The sequence below is a fragment of the Cnephaeus nilssonii genome (assembly GCF_951640355.1).
Source record: "Cnephaeus nilssonii genome assembly, chromosome: 4".
In the NCBI taxonomy this organism is placed as follows: Eukaryota; Metazoa; Chordata; class Mammalia; order Chiroptera; family Vespertilionidae; genus Cnephaeus; species Cnephaeus nilssonii.
Window position 1 is genome coordinate 14,279,569 of NC_137075.1, and position 16,882 is coordinate 14,296,450.

The 16,882-nt window shown below is 40.2% G+C and overlaps 1 protein-coding gene across 8 annotated transcripts in view; it reads right to left on the minus strand.

Moving 5' to 3' along the window:
• Positions 1-16,882, minus strand: part of WAC (WW domain containing adaptor with coiled-coil) — a 92,483-nt gene that overhangs the window by 11,073 nt on the left and 64,528 nt on the right. For all 8 annotated transcript variants that reach the window (XM_079769864.1, XM_079769862.1, XM_079769860.1 and 5 more), the window contains 3 exons: positions 9,508-9,750; positions 7,539-7,661; positions 6,015-6,163 (listed from right to left, as the gene is read on the minus strand). In XM_079769864.1, coding sequence (XP_079625990.1) covers positions 6,015-6,163; positions 7,539-7,661; positions 9,508-9,750 — 515 coding nt within the window. The remainder of the gene's footprint in view (positions 1-6,014; positions 6,164-7,538; positions 7,662-9,507; positions 9,751-16,882) is intronic.

Consider the following 16,882-nt stretch of genomic DNA (forward strand, 5'->3'; position numbering starts at 1 on the left):
AGACCTCCCCAATAGAGGCCCGAAAACCACAGATAGTACCAAATCCTACATATAGCAGGTCCTCAAATAACGTCATTTTGTTCAATGTCATTTCATTATAAAGTTGATAGAAACATAACTCTTGTTTTATATCAATTAGCCTACGGTAAAAGTGGTTTCATTAAATGTTACTTTGCTTAAAGTTACAGAACCAATTGACTATATTAAGCAAGGAGTTAGTATTGTTTATACTGCTTTTTCCTATATGTGAATATCTATGACAAAGTTTAATTTATAAATCAGGCATGGTAAGAGATAAACAACAATAACTAATAATAAAATAGGATAATTATAATAATATACTCTAATTAAAGTTATGTGAATGTACTCCCTCTCTGGTAATTGAGACGGCTACTAAGTGACTAAATGGCCAGGTAATTTACACAGCATTGATATACTGGACAAAGGGATGATTTAAGTTCAGTGTCGGATGAAATGGGATAGTGAACGATTTCTTTAGGGCACTCAGAATGGGATGCAATTTAACTTATGAAGTGTTTATTCCTGGAATTTTCCATTTAATATTTTTGTTTTTATTTTTTATTTATTTTAGAGAGAGAAGGAGTGGAGAGAAAAGGGTGGAGAGAGAGAAGAAGGGAGAAAGAGAAGGATGAGAGTAGAAGTGAGGGAGAGAAACATTAGTTTGTTGTTCCACTTGTTTATACACTCACTAAAGGCCCGGTGCATGAAATTTGTGCACAAGAGGGGGGGAAGGGTCCCCTCAGCCCGGCCTGCACCCTTTCCTATCCGGGACATCCCTCTCACAATCCTGGATCTCTGGCTCCTAATCACTCACCTGCCAGCCTCCTGCCTTCCTGGTCGCCCCTAACTGCACCCCCTCTGGCCTGGTCGCCCCTAACTGCACCCCCTCTGGCCTGATTGCCCCTCACTGCCTTTGCGTGCTGGCCTGATGGCCCCCAACTGCCCCCTCCCTGCCGGCTTGGTCGCTCCTAACGGCACCCCCACCAGCCTGGACACCCCTTACTACCCCCACCCCCCCGTTGGCCTGGTCACCAACTGTATCCCCTGCTGGCCAGGTCGCCCCCAACTGCCACGCCCCCCCCTCCCCCCCCGCCGCTGGCCTAGTTGCCCCTCACTCTCTCCCCCGCCAGCCTAATCACCCCCAACTGCCACCCCTGCTGGCCTAGCTGGCCTCAACTGCCCCCTCCCCAGCCTGGTCACACCTCATGGCCCTCCTGCCAGCCTGGTCTCCTGCTGGCCTGGTCGTAGGCAGCCATCTTGTGAGGGTGTGATGTTCAATTTGCATATTACCTCTTTATTATATAGGATTGGTTGGTTCTTGTATGTGCCCTGACCAGGCATCAAACCTACAACCTTGGCATGTCAGGATGACACTCTAACCAACTGAGCTACCCAGCCAAGGCTCCATTTAATATTTTGAACAGCAGCTGACTGTGGATAATGGGGGGAGACTTAACTACTTAGTTGTATAAAGTACTGTCATTTAGGCCCCCAAATTCACATAACCCTCCAAATCTAGGTAATAATCTTAAACACCATAAAATCTAGAGGTTAAAAGATGTAGAATGAGTTTCCAAAGGTCATATAGTTAGAAGAGAGTCAAGATTTGAGACCTGAATCTAATTTCTTTGTACAATAAAATGGTCATAAAATTACCAGGTGTACTGGTTAATAATGTGGATTTTGTAATAAAAGAAAACACGATAATTTCAATAGAAACATCAAAAGTGCTTTATTCAAAGTAATGTCCATCACTAGCTACACATTTCCCCCATCTTTCAGGTAATTTGTGGATACTCTCCCAATAGAACTTTTCTTGTTTTGAGGCAAACCATTCAGAGACCCAATTTTCCACTTCGTATGTTTTGAAGTGCCGCTCAGAAAGCGCGTGTGCCATCGATTGGAACAAGTGGTAATCTGAAGGAGCAAGGTCTGGTGAATGCAGCAGGTGGGTTAATACTTCCCAGGCAAGACCTTTTAAGGTGTCTTTAACTGGTTTTGAAGTGTGTGATGTTGTGTTATCATGAAACAAAATTACTTTGCCGTGTCTTTTGGCCCATTCTGGTCATTTTACCATCAAAGCGTGATTTAAATTGATTATTTGTTGTCGGTAGAGATCAGTACTAACCCTTTCACCTGGTTTTAGAAGCTCATAATACACCACACCTTCCTGATCCCACCAAATGCAGAGCATTGTCTTCTTTCCGAAGCGATTTGGCCTTCCTGGATCAACACATGATTTTGTGCATTTGGGATTCTCAAAATAAATCCACTTTTCATTGCCAGTCACAATTTGATACAAAAAAGACATTCTTTTGTGCCACTGAAGAACATTTTACTGATTACTTTTCTGTTTTCCATTTATCTTTCCTTCAGTTGATGTGGCACCCATTTTCCTTCCTTTAAAATCTTTCCTATTGCTTTTAATGATCGGAAATTGTTTGCTGAGCAACGTTTAATCTTTCTGAAAGTTGTTTTTGAGTTTGACACATATCCTCATCCAATAATGCTTGTAATTGTTGGTCTTCAAACTTTTTCGGTTGACATGGACCTTCTTTGTCTTTCACATTGAAATCATCACTTTGAAAGAGTTTAAACCAGCGTTCACAAGTATCTTGAGATGGAGCATGTTCACCATAAGCTTCCCAAAGTATACGATAACTTTTTCTTCAAAATAAAGTAATGAATTAAAACTTCCCGCAAATGCTTTTTTTGGGCATGAAATTTGACATTTTTAAGCATATAAATATCTATGATGTTAACACCTTCAGAAAATTTGACATATGAAGTTTTGAAGCTTGCTATCAGTACAACAAAATAGCATACATATCAAATCGCATATATACCAACATATGTGTAACTCCATCTATTGAAAAAAAAAATCCGCATTATTAATTGGTACTTTTTGAAAAATTCTAATGCCTAGTGACATCTTAGCCCCTTAGTGACGTCTTGGCCATCTTAACATCATAGCATAACACATGATATAAATATTTACCATCGTGTTAGAACTGCCTAGAGTATTCAGTACAGTAACATGTTGTACAGGTTTTGTAGCCTAAGAGCTGTAGAGGATCAGAATTTGTCACCTTAAAATATGTCTATCTGGCATGAGGCTTACTTTAGGCTAATTAATTTTAAGAAACAGAAGACATGAGAGAAGCTCTGAAAACCAAGTAGAAGTTACCCTTTGTAAAAGGCATTTATATTTGCAAGGCTGTCTGCCTCAGTGTACCAAGAAGAGGGGATGACCATATGCACAGAAACAATTATCAATGCAAAAGAACTTAAATCTGCATAACAACCTTATCCTTTTACTGTGCTTTTTCTGGTAACACCCCACAACCCACTCCCCTTACGCCCAACATCATTTTTTAATCTTCAGCTGAAGATTCGAAGGTATTTAAGGTGGTGGCTTCAGACATTTTGGCATGTTACTCAATTACTCAGTTTTCCTGGGTCTTTCCCAGGTATACAGGAGGTATACATGTTATTCAACTTTTGTTAGTTTTTCTCTTATTAATCTATTTTCTATTACAGGACATCTCAGTCAAGAAGCCATAAGAATATTGGGAAAATATTTGTCCTCCCCTACAGAGCAATAGGCAATACTATAAAGCCTAGGTGCACTTGTAGGCCATACCACCTAGGTTTGTGTAGGTACACCCTCTGATGTTTGCACAACGAAATCACCTTATGACCCATTTTCCGAGAACCTATTCCCATTGTTAAGTGGTGCATAACTGTACTGTTATTTCCACATCAATAAAAATAAATGTTACTATACCATATAAATACAGTTCTTTAAATTTCAACCACATATGGAGACAAAATACAGATTGATCTAACAGAGAATGAGCTATGGCCCATACAAAATTCAACCTGAGTCAAAGAGATGTTATGCTATAGATAGACCAAGAGGTACATAGTTGCCAGTGGGGATGCATATACTCTTCATATTCAGATGCCGCTGACAGGGAAAACAGATAATTTAAATATAAGCCCCAGCTGGCGAGGTTGTGGAGAAAAGGGAACACTCACTGCTGGTGGGAATGCAGACTGGTGCAGCCACTGTGGAAAACAGTATAGTTTCCTCAAAAAATGATAAATGGAACTTTTGTTTGACCCAGCGATCCCACTTCTGGGACTATATACTAAAAACTTCAAAACACCAATCAGAAAGAATATATGCACCCCTATGTTCATAGCGGCATTATTTACAATAGCTAAGATTTGGAAACAGCCCAAGTACCCATCGCTAGATGAATGGATAAAAAAAGCTGTGGGACATTTACACTATGGAATACTATGTAGTTGTATAAAAGAGGGATCTCTTACCCTTTGGGAAAGCATGGATGGACCTGGAAAATATAATGCTAAGTAAAATAAGCCAAACTGAGAAAGACAAATATCATATGACCTCACTTATTTATGGAATCTAATGAACAAAATGAATTGACCAACAAAATAAGACCTGAAGCAGGAAGGCATGGAACAGACTGACATACCTCAATGTGGAGTTGGGGGGATGAGAAGAGATAAACCAAAGAATTTATATACTTATATGTATAGCCCGTGGATATGAGCAATAGGGGGTGGGGGTGGGGGTGGGTAGGGGCTGGTGCGAGGGAGGGAAGAAGGAAAATAGAAGATATCTGTAATGCTATCAACAATAAAAAATATATTTAAAAATGGAAAGAAAAAAAAAAAAGCCCTAAATTAAGGCATGAAGTCAAATGAAGTCACTTGTGATTAAGTCACAACTTCTAGCAGTAGATTTTCATTTGGATTTTTTTTTTAATGATTAGTATTCTCCCAAACAAACCAAGATGACCCTGATACTTCTGAATATAAAGAACTTCTTTTATAAAGAACACTAGAGGCCTAGTGCACGGATTCGTGCACCAGTGGCGTCCCTCGGCCTGGCCTGCGGAGATTGGGCCAAAACCGGCTCTCTGACATTGCCAGAGGGGTCCCAGACTGCGAGAGGGCGCAGACCAGGCCAAGGGACCCCACCTGTGCATGATCGGGGCTGGGAAAGGACCAGGAGAGGGCTCCGGAGTGTGTCCGGCCCATCTTGCCCAGTCCCGATTGGCCGGACCCCAACAGCAAGCTAACCTACCATTCAGAGCGGCGTCTGCCCCTGGTGGTCAGTGGGCATCACAGTGACTGGTCAAACAGTCGAATACTTAGCGTATTAGGCTTTTACATATATGTAGATTTTCATAAGATCTATGAAACACTGAATGTGCACTTATTTTTAAAAAAAAACTTGAAAAAGTTTTTGAATGTAAAAAACTGATATAAAGTATTTGAAATGCTAATTTTGACAATTTACTGTTTTAGCCATAATTTATTGCACTCTTAAGATATCATCCTGGGATAAGTTTTAAGCATTAAGAAAAGACCTAAAATCTGGCCTATTATCAATTTCAAGCTATGTTTCGATGAACCTTTATGTTTAGGCTTTGCTTACGATGTTATTTGAATAAAGAATTCTTTGGCACAAAATTTTAAACAGCTCATGTTTAACCAAAGGCTTAATTTTCTTATCTTTTAATTGAGGCAAATATTTGATTCTCATGATGTGAAAGTTAAATATAATACATACAAAGCTCTTGGCCCAGAAACTGACTCATGTGTGAAATAAAAGTATGGGGGAAAAGACATAAAAAACATGTTTTCTCATATCTTTTAGAGTTTGAAAATTCTACAAATATTAAGAGTCAATTATTAGTATACCCTTCTTTATCCTGCTCTCCATGTCACAAATCCCAAAGCCAGTAAAAGAGAAGTATCAGTGCATAAAAGTAGCACAGATGCAATTTCCTTCTCCATCCATCAATGAACTGATTCTAACCTGCATCTATTTGTACTTACCTGTCATTCACTCCACTTCATTCACCCAGTGCTTTTTCTATAATAGATTCTAAAACATTATTAAACTTGCTTTTCCAAGTTTCTTTTCTAAATTTCCCTCAAAGGCGACATACCTTTGGTTGTGATGAAACAGGAGGAGTACTAATCAAAGGTTTGATAGGGACTGTGTTAGTTTGAGGTGTGCTTATTCTTGGAGACACATAGGATCTTGGGGATGATGCATCAGACGTTAAAGACATTGGAGACTGATTAGATGGCTGGGCTGCAAAAGAATGAAGCAGTTAAGTTCAAATAAATAAAAACACATGTTTGGAGGAGAACTCTGCACCTCTCTACCTGCCCCTCCTCCCCCCACCTCCGCTACCCCGCCAGAAAACACTCATCTGAAAAAGTCAGACTGTGAGATACCCACTGGGGGCCACATTGACTAAATGAGCTGTGTGTTACAGATTAAGCACACACCCAGTGTGGCCCTCTCTTTTTAAGGCTAGAGCAAGAAGGTAAGGCTGGACCTATTCGCACATGTAAGGCATCCTCACCATTCTTATTTCTTATTTTACATTAAGGGTCAGTTTTCCCCTTAGTCTCCTGCTTCACGAGGCTAACTAGACCATTGTAAAAGTCTTTCCACTATTATACTTCAATTTTAGACCAGTCATTCCTGCTCAATTTACTAGCTTTTTGAATTGGGGATGGGGGAGAAGTCAAAGTGACCCTTTTATTTCTCTTTTGTTCCTGTATTTATCTCTTTCCATTAAAAAACGTCATGGAGCCCTGACCGGTCTGGCTCAGTGGATAGAGCGTCAGCCTGCGGACTCAAGGGTCCCAGGTTCGGGTCCGGTCAAGGGCATATATCTTGGTTGCGGGCACATCCCCAATGGGGGGGTGTGCAGGAGGCAGCTGATCGGTGTTTCTCTCTCATCGATGTTTCTAACTCTCTTCCTCTCTGTAAAAAATCAATAAAATATATTTTAAAAAAAACAAAACAAAAAAACGTCATGGAGGCTCTAAGCCTGTTTGGCTCAGTGGATAGAGCATCGGCCTGAGGACCGAAAGGTCCCGGGTTTGAATCCAGTCTAGGGCACGTACTTTGGTTCAGGCTTCTCCCTTGTCAGGGGGTGTGGAGGAGGCAACCAATCAATGTGTTTCTCACATTGATATTTCTGTCTTTCCCTTTCTCTTCCACTCTCTCTAAAAATCATTGAAAAAATATCTTCAGGTAAGGATTAAAAAAAAAACACCCAACTTCATCGGGAAGAGAGATAGCTACTTAAAGGCAGGACTTGAGCATTTCTGTATCCATAGTAGAAAACATCTAACAGGAACCTGAACTAAACTTCAACTCTTAAGATACACTCAACATTTCACAAAAATTGAGGGCATATAATAATTTACTTTCAGCTTTGGAATAAAAATATCTCATCAGCAACATAAATTCAGCATGAAATATACACTATTTTATAGATTTGATAGCAATTATTAGATGTCAAATCTTGTTTCATCTAAAAGAGTAAATAAAAATACTACTCTATAATATAGTGATGGAAAAAAAAATCAAGCATAAAACAAAACCATTATTGTAGTAAATCAGCTCAAAGGCTAAAAAAAATGCTAATAATATCTAAGAATATGAATACCTTGTGTAGAGAGCTGAGCAGCTTGAGAAATCAGAGAAGTTATGTTGAAAGCTGATGGTCCAGCAGTAAGAAACTTATGAATTATAGACTGCAACGATGCTTGTGTCACAGCTGCTGTAAGAACTAAAAACATATTGTATCGTAAATTCAAATAAAACAGAAGCAATAGTAACAACTTGAAAATTAAAGAACTAAGACAAAACTGGAATGTTTCAAATCAGAACTCTCAAAATAAAAGTCTATTACATCCTACATAATAAAAGCCTAATATGCAAATTGACTGTCACTCCAACACACAAGATGGCTGTCCCCATGAGGTCAAATATGTCCACCCCCATGTGGACACAAGATGGCCAGCAGGGGAGGGCAGTTAGAAGGGACCAGGCCTGCAAGGGAGGGCAGTTAGGGGTGACTAGGCTGGCAGGTGAGGGCAGTTAGGAGCAATTGGGCCATCAGGGGAGGAGAGTTAGGGGCAATCAGGCTGGCAGGGCAGTTAGGGGCGACCAGGCCTGCAGGGGAGGGCAGTTGGGGGTGACCAGGCCAGAAGGGGAGAGAAGTTAGGGGTGACCGGGCCAGCAGGGGAGGGCAGTTGGGGGAAACCAGGCCTGCAAGGGAGGGCAGTTGGGAGGGATCAGGTCTGCAGGGGAGGGCAGTTGGGGGAGGGGAAGGCCTGCAGGGGAGGGCAGTTGGGGGAGGGGAAGGCCTGCAGGGGAGGGCAGTTAGGGGTGACTAGGCTGGCAGGGGAGGGCAGTTCGGAGCAATTGGGCCGTCAGGGGAGGACAGTTAGGGGCAATTCGGGCCGGCAGGGGAGGGCAGTTAGGGGCAATTGGGCGGGCAGGGGAGCAGTTAGGCGTTGATCAGGTTGGCAGGGTTAGGGGGTGATCAGGCTGGCAGGCAGAAGTGGTTAGGGGCAATCAGGCAGGCAAGCGGTTGGGAGCCCGCAGTCCTGGATTGTGAGAGGGATCCCAGATTGGAGGGTGCAGGCTGGGCTGAGGGACACCCCCTACCCCCCGTGCATGAATTTCATGCACCGGGCCTCTAGTAAGAGTAATATAATGGGTCTAGAGATATGAAATGATCTGAGGCAGAGGACAAGAAATTTAATCAGCTCCTGCGTAGAGCATCTGTCCCCTGGTGGTTAGTGCGCATCACAGTGACCGGTTGTTCTACTGTTCGGTCTATTTGCATATTAGCCTTTTATTATATAGATTATTATACAGATATACAGGAGGGTTTTTTTAAAAAAATAAATTAGGAAATCAAGTATCCTATATAACAAAAGCCTAATATACTAAGTGTCTGGTCGTCTGTTCAACCAATCGAAGCATAATTGCTAATGATATGCTAAGGCTGATCAACTGCTCGCTATGATGTGCACTGACCACCAGGGCGCAGCAGTCGACAGGTAGGTAGGTTAGCTTGCTGCTGGGGTCCAACCAGTTGGGACTGAGCGAGACGGGCTGGACATGCCCTGGAGCCCTCCCGCGGTCCCTCCTTGGCTGGCCAAACTTCCCATATCCCTCCCCGGCCTGGCCTGTGCCCTCTCGCAATCCAGGACCCCTTGGGAGATGTCAGAGAGCTGGTTTTGGCCCCATCCCACAGGCCAGGCCGAGTGACCCACAGGTGCACCAGGCCTCTAGTTTTAATATAATTTTAGCATGTGCTCTTTAGTTTGTTTTTACTTAAAAAATAAAATAAAATTCACCATATACATTAAGAAGACAGAACAACTTATCTCTAGAAACTACTAGGTATATGGTAAGTCTTGAAAAATACACAGAAAATCCAATTGCTAATTCAATTACAATACCAAAGGCATTAAACTATGGCAGGTAAAAATTCCAAATAACAAAGTGCAAATGTAAATTCAAAATGAAATAAAGACCATTCCTAAAATGGGAATTTTACTAATGATAGAATTTTACACAATGCAAGTGGGTTTTTAAAAATTATTAGCATGAAAATTTACCTTCATTTATTTTGGATATGTCCACATTAGAATTATTAAGTTGCAGCGTAGCTTGCAAAGCAGGAAGCAACTGTCTAAGAAGATTTGGATCCTGAAGTAATGGAGGTATTGGTGATTGTGGAACAGGAGAAACAGGGATTGCTGAAGCAGATGTTGGAGGTGCAGACGTGGGATTCAGTCCAGAAGACGACGTGGAAGGAGTTGTGCAAGAATGTGATACAGATTTGTCTCCTGATGTAGATTCTAAATAAACAGGAGATAATAAGGCTGCAAGAATTACTTGAATAGAGGAAACTGGAACCGGTATCGAATAACTTCCATGTGCCAGGCATCCAACCCAAATAATGTCATTTAATCTTTACAAGTTAGCACACGAAAAGGTTCAGTAACATAATTGACTAGAATAATGAGGTATGCATTTTTATGTCCTGGTTTCATTGGTGAAAAAAATCGAAAGATTATATAGCTTGCTTGAAGTCACAAAACCTTGGTTAAGCAATGATTCAACCATATCCATGTCTGATTCTAAAAGTACCACACTGTTTATTAGTAATGCTGTCCTGAACACTTTTGTATATTAACTACACATTCATGGAACCTTCCATTAGGATAAAGGGACAATTCTCTAGGACAGTGATGGCGAACCTATGACACGCGTGTCAGCACTGACACGCGTAGCCATTTCTGATGACACGCGGCCTCGGCGGCTGCATGCCAAGGATAAAACATTTGCGAAATAATGTTTTTTCCTCAAAGTGACACACTACCCGAGTTATGCTCAGTTTTTTGGCAAAGTTTGACACACCAAGCTCAAAAGGTTGCCCATCACTGCTCTAGGAGTTAATGTTATATGTCTGATAAAATAATTAAAGGTGAAAATATCTATACCAAAATAACAACCTACCTAAATATAACAATGGTCTTAATACAAATCAGGACAGGTACTATGGTGAGCAACCCCAGAATGGGCTAAGATTATGATAAAGAACACAACTTGTGGCCTGCCTTGCCAGATATAAAAACTTACATTTAAAACAAAACCAAATTAAGGTTAACTTAAACTTCTGTATGTATATTTAAGTATTTAATAGTAGAGAAAATATAGGAAGATATATTTGACAACAGGATGCAGAAACTTACAAAAAGCAAAAACAATTACATCACAAGTATTAGTAACCAAAATATTTTAAGGAACTATTATAGATCAAAAAGGACAAAGTACACAATATAAAATAAAACAAGACACAAAATGACATTTCACAGCTTTATTAAAAAAACTGCAAAAGATGCTAAACTTCATTGATAATCAGGAAAAGGAAAATTAAAAGCAACAGGGTATCCTTTTAAGTTCATCAGATTGACAAAAATTTAAAAGCCTGACAAATGTTGGCAAAGAGTAACAGAACACTTCACATTTCTGGTGGAGACTAAACTGACATAACCACATTGGAAAATTACAATTAGGCATTATCTAGAAAAACTGGAGCTGTACACACACTTTGTGACCCACCAATCCCTCACAGGTATATACCTTAGTTTAGAAACTATATAAACCAGGAGAAACATTCAACAATTTTTTAAAAATATAGTATTTATTTATTTCAGAGAGGAAGGGAGAGGGAGAGAGAGATAGAAACCTCATTGATGAGAAAGAATCATTGATCAGCTGCATGCCATGGAGCCGCCTGCAACCCAGGCATGTATCCTGATTGGGAATCGAAATGTGACCTCCTGGTTCATAGGTCAACACTCAACCACTGAGCCATGCAGGCTGGGCACATTCAACAATTTTTATCAGTGTTATGTTTGTTTTATTTTATCTTTTAAATATATTTTTATTGATTTCTGAGAGGAAGGGAGAAGGAGAGAGACAGAAACATCAATGATGAGAGAGAATCATTGATGGGCTGCCTCCTGCACACCCCCAACTGGGGATCAAGCCCCCAACCCTGGCATGTGCCCTTGACCGGAATTGAATCTGGGACAGTCCAACACTCTATCCACTGAGCCAAACCAGCTAGTGCTGTTTGTTTTATTTTAGTACAAAACTAGAAACAAACAAATGTCCACCATCAGGAAAATGAACACAAACTGGTATTTTCATGGAATTTTACTAATACTGTGACTTTCATGGACAAAAAAGAGCATTAGAAACAGAGACCTAGGTGGGGGAGATAAGAAATCAAACGAAGGACTTGTATGCATGCATATAAGCATAAACAATGGACGCAAAACTCTGGGGGGTGAGGGCATCTATGGGTGTGGGGTGGTGGTGGTGGGGGGTAATGGTAAGATATGTACACATATAATACCTCAATAAAAAAAATAAAAAAAATAAAAAAGAAAGAAACAGAGACCTTATTATGGGTAACAACATTAAGACTGGGCTATCAAGATGTTTATACGTAGTCTAATATTGGTCTAAAGACTAAATATGAAAATTTATACTCCTTTTCACTACCATCATTGGTCACACACACTCAGGCAAGGGCCTGTCCCAGTCTGTTCTGCCCTACCACCACAGTGTTCCCACCTGGCTGAAATTAATGTCTGACAACGTGAAGGAGCAGATCTACAAACAGGCCAAGAAAGGCCTGACTCCCTCAGAAATCAGTGTGATCCTGAGAAACTTACAAGACACTGCACAAGTACGTTTTGTGACAGGCAATAAGATCTTGGAAATTCTTAAGTCCAAAGGACTTGTTCCTGATCTTCCTGAGGATCTCTACCATTTAATTAAGAAAGCTGTTGCTGTTGGAAAACATCTTAAGAGGAATAAAAAGGATAAGGATGCTAAATTCCATTTGACTGACTGAGAGCAGTAGTCACTGTTTGGCTCAATATTGTAAGGCCAAACGAGTCCTCCTCCCAATTGGAAATATGTCATCCACAACCGCTACTCTGATTGCATAAAATGTCTATGTACTCAAGCAATAGAATCACTCTTTTTTTAAAAAATGTATTTTTATTGATTTCAGAGAGGAAGGGAGAAGGATAGAGACAGAAACATCAATGATGAGAGAGAATCATTAACTGGCTGCCTCATGCACACCCCACACTGAGATTGAGCCCGCAACCTAGGCATGTGCCCTGACCGGGAATCAAACCATGACCTCCTGGTTCATAGGTCGACGATCAACCACTGAGCCATGCCAGCCAGGCAATAAAATCACTTTAATTAGGAAACAGAAATTACTAAAGCATCTTTAATTTCCCTTACATACACATTTCTTGAAAATTTAAAAGCTCACATGTATATTATATTACTGATTTAAGACTGCTACTGTGATATATATGTTTCAGGCACACTGTATTTGAATGTTTACACTGCTACCAGAAACTAAATCTTCATTTCAAATTCTAGGAACTAATTTTTTTCTCTTCCTAGCTCAGAAAAAAAAAGGGTATTATTAACAAGCTTATTGAAAATGAACTCCTCTACCAGCCTTTTTATGATGCTACTGTAATGGTCAAAAGAACTAAGAGCAATAGCTCTCTAAAATATAAACCTCAGGATGTATTGTTCAGTTATGATCAAGTTAGAAAGTATAAGACATTTTAATTTTTGAAGAGAAATATTTTAAAGGAGGGTGTATAAGTCTAGCAGACTGCCTATGACATTAAGCTTCACTGTTTTGGATACAAACGGGTAGGCAAAAGTAGGTCTACAGTTGCGAGTACACAAAGAGTGTGTATTCTTGTATTATTATTTATTACTAGAGGCTTGGTGCACGGACTTGTGCACATTGAAAGTAAATTAATTAGAAGGTGGCTGGTGAGGCGGGAATAGGTGAGTGGATACGCCCTGGAGCCAACCTCCCGCGGTCACTACCTGGCCAGCTGCACCTGGGGCGGCGCTGGGGCTCGAAGGGCGTCTGTAGAGTGAGCGGGGTCCCTCCACAGGTGGGGTCCCTCGGCCTGGCCTGCGGGGACCGGGCCCAAACCGGCAGTCTGACATCCCGAGGGGTTCTGGAGTGCAAGAGGGTATCTGCAAAGTTGCTGTTGCTTGGCAGCTCCTGCATTGAGCGTCTGCCCCCTGGTGGTCAGTGCGCATTATAGCTACTGGCCAGCAGGTCACTTAGGCTCTTATATATATAGAATTATATTATTTTCCATATGAACAATCATAAACCTACTTTTGCCCATGCCTGTAGACAAGCATAAAGAAACTTGATTTTCTTTTTGAAAACCAGCTGTCAGTTATTACATTTTATGGGGCAATTAGAAACCATAGTAGCAGTTTTCTTCAAATCATTTTAAGGTTCAATTCAGTAAATATACATCTTAGAGGCATCTTGATAATGTTTGGAACAAAACAAACTCTATATGTTAACTTCCTGCATGAACTTCCTTTACTTTCTGCACGAATTAGTAACCACATCCCTCTGAAATGATCCTTACTCTTCTTATTATTTCTACTGTGATTTTCTTTTGCTTTCAGTGACAGGAGTTGGAGAAGGTGTGAGTTGTTTTCAAATTTATTTTGGTGCTGCTAAATCTATCCACAGATTTGAAAAATTAACAAAGGCTTGAAAATTCTTCACTGTTGTTCTTTAATCCAAAATAGTAGAAAAATTAATACATATCACACCATACAAAATTAAGTAACAAAAAAGAAACATCCTTTATTTCTAATTTTAATATTTATTTACTCTGAGGATAGATACCTTTTACAGTTTTGTGAGAAAAGCCTATTGATAAACTAGAGGCCCGATGCACAAAATTCGTGCAAGAGTAGGCCTTCCTTCCCCCGGCACCGGCTTCCCTCTGGCACCTGGGACCCGGGCTTTCCTCCAGCCGCCGACAGGCACCCAGGACTCGGGCTTTCCTCACAGCCCTGGCTTCATCCGGAAGGACGTCCAGTCTAATTAGCATATTATGCCTTTATTATTATAGATAATATGGAAACCAGTTACAGGATCCTTGAGCAAATGACATGTCTAAAGTCAAGAATATCTCTATTAAAAAGTTTTAATGAATGAATAATCATCCCTCCCATTAGATGAAAACTATGGAACCAACAAGTATCTATGTGAATGAATAATAGCATCTTCTAAGAGCCAGCTTGAAGTTACTGCATAGGTCTGCTTCTGTGGCCACTCCGTTTACCTTTCAAAGTTATTTATGCTAATCCTATCTAATAAAAGTAATATGCAGATTGACCATCACTCCAACACACAAGATGGCTGCCCCATATGGACACAAGATGGCCACCACAAGATGGCCAGCAGGGGAGGGCAGTTAGGGGTGACCAGGCCGGCAGAGGAGGGAAGTTGGGGGCAAACAGGCTGGCAGGGGAGGGCAGTTAGACATCAATCAGGCTGGCAGGGGAGTGGTTAGGGGGTGATCAGGCTGGCAGGGAGAAGCAGTTAGGGGCAATCAGAAAGGCAGGCAGGCGAGCAGTTGGGAGCTAGCAGCCCTGGATTGTGAGAGGGATGTCCAACTGCCCGTTTAGGACCGATCCCACCGGCAGTCTAAACGGGCAGTCAGACATCCCTCGAGGGGTCCCAGATTGGAGAGGGTACAGGCTGGGCTGAGGGACCCCCGCCTCCCCGTGCACGAATTTCGTGCAACGGGTCTCTAGTAAATTATAAGAAACTTGTTAATGAAGATAATTAAACTCTTCTAACTCTGACACTTATGTGACCAAAACAAAGAATAAGAACCCTTGTTTTCTGCCTATTTTGTCATTTCACAAATCTGGAAGGGAGGGTGGAGTGAGGCCCAGTTTATAGAATGGACAATGGGGTGCCAACTGACAAAAATCAGTTTTAGATATTTCAGCACATCAGAGTTTGTTTATTATATGGTTGTCCAATATTAATCTTGCCAATAGATATTCAAATGTTCCCCTAACAGATATAAACCTGAAAGTTGTATCTGACCTCCGTCTTGTTTCACCCTACCCAACACAAAAATTATTCTCTACAAAAACTGTAGTTTCACAGCTTTTTCACACTTGTTCCTTTAGGCAAAGGTAGATTTTGATTTATCTTTTTCTCAAGAGACACACTGGCTTTAAAGGAATCTAAATCTACTGCTGTTTCATTTAATCAGATGCACAACACATATAACACTCTTCCTCCAAACACATTTTTTAAATCATGACCAATGTGCAGGTGTTTCCCCCAATCCTCAACACACTCATTACCATTCTTACAGTTATTTCTCCCTCTACAACAAATATTTACTACCTACATTTGCCAAGCATTATGGATAGATCAGTGGTTAAGAAAGATCCTGCTCTTGTATTATTTAATACAGCTTAGCTACCCTATTAGCACTTAAGATCAAGAGACCACTTTTATTTGAACCATCAACCTCTTCATATAAATTGTTAAGGAAAATCCAAACAAGGAAATCACTACATTGATAAGAAGAGTCAATAGGAAGTTGAATTTAAATAACCATGTATCCACTGAGGGGGAAAATTTTTTCAAATTAATGGGTGCTTCACAAATTTAGACAAAATGAAAAGCAATCTAAAAAAAATCCAATTTCTTATTTAAGGAAACAATATTGTCTTCAGTTCACATGCAAGGAGAAGTACTTGGAAAGAATATACAATTTTCCCTATATAAATAGGCAATTCCAAGGTAATTGAGTTTCTTCCTATAAGTTCAATAAAATTATTAAATTACAGAAGTCTAAGTTAATATAGACTTTATGGGTCTTTCATTATGGTTTTATGAAAACAACATGAATTTTGGAGAAGCTGCCACTAACACCATGTGTTCATACTGTGGCAATATTCAGGCTTTTCATATCTAATAAGAGAAAATATCTTCTCCCTCAAGATGTTGTTTTAAGAAATAAATTAAAATGTATATAAAACACCTAGCACCAAATGTGGTACATTATTAATTTTTAATTGTTAGGTTTGTCAGAAATGGTGCTTGAAGCATGGATAGATAGAAAGTGAACCAAGTACAAATACAGTAAAACATAACGTCTAACCCTAAAAAGGATACAGTCTAATTGAAGGAACTAAAATTATGTGATAAATGCTATAATAAACAAAAGTACAAAGTGTTTGCGAAACACAGATTGGGAGAGGTTAACTAATGCTGAGAAGCAAAGGACATTAGAGCTAGCTCTTAAACAAAAGGTATTGAGTGCAACAGAATGGGAATAAAAGAAATATGTCTTTCTTTTCAGCAAAGGCTCAAAACATGAAAGAATATAACATGCCCTAAGAAATGTACAAATTTGCAACAGATGAAATATAGGAAATGTGAAAGTGGTCTGTTGGAGGTCAAGCTACTAAGACAGACTGCAACCAGATTGTCAAGTACTTGTTTTAACCTTACTATGAAGTATGAACTTTATCCTTTAGATAATGGGAAACTATTAGAAAATTTAAAACAAGAAAGTG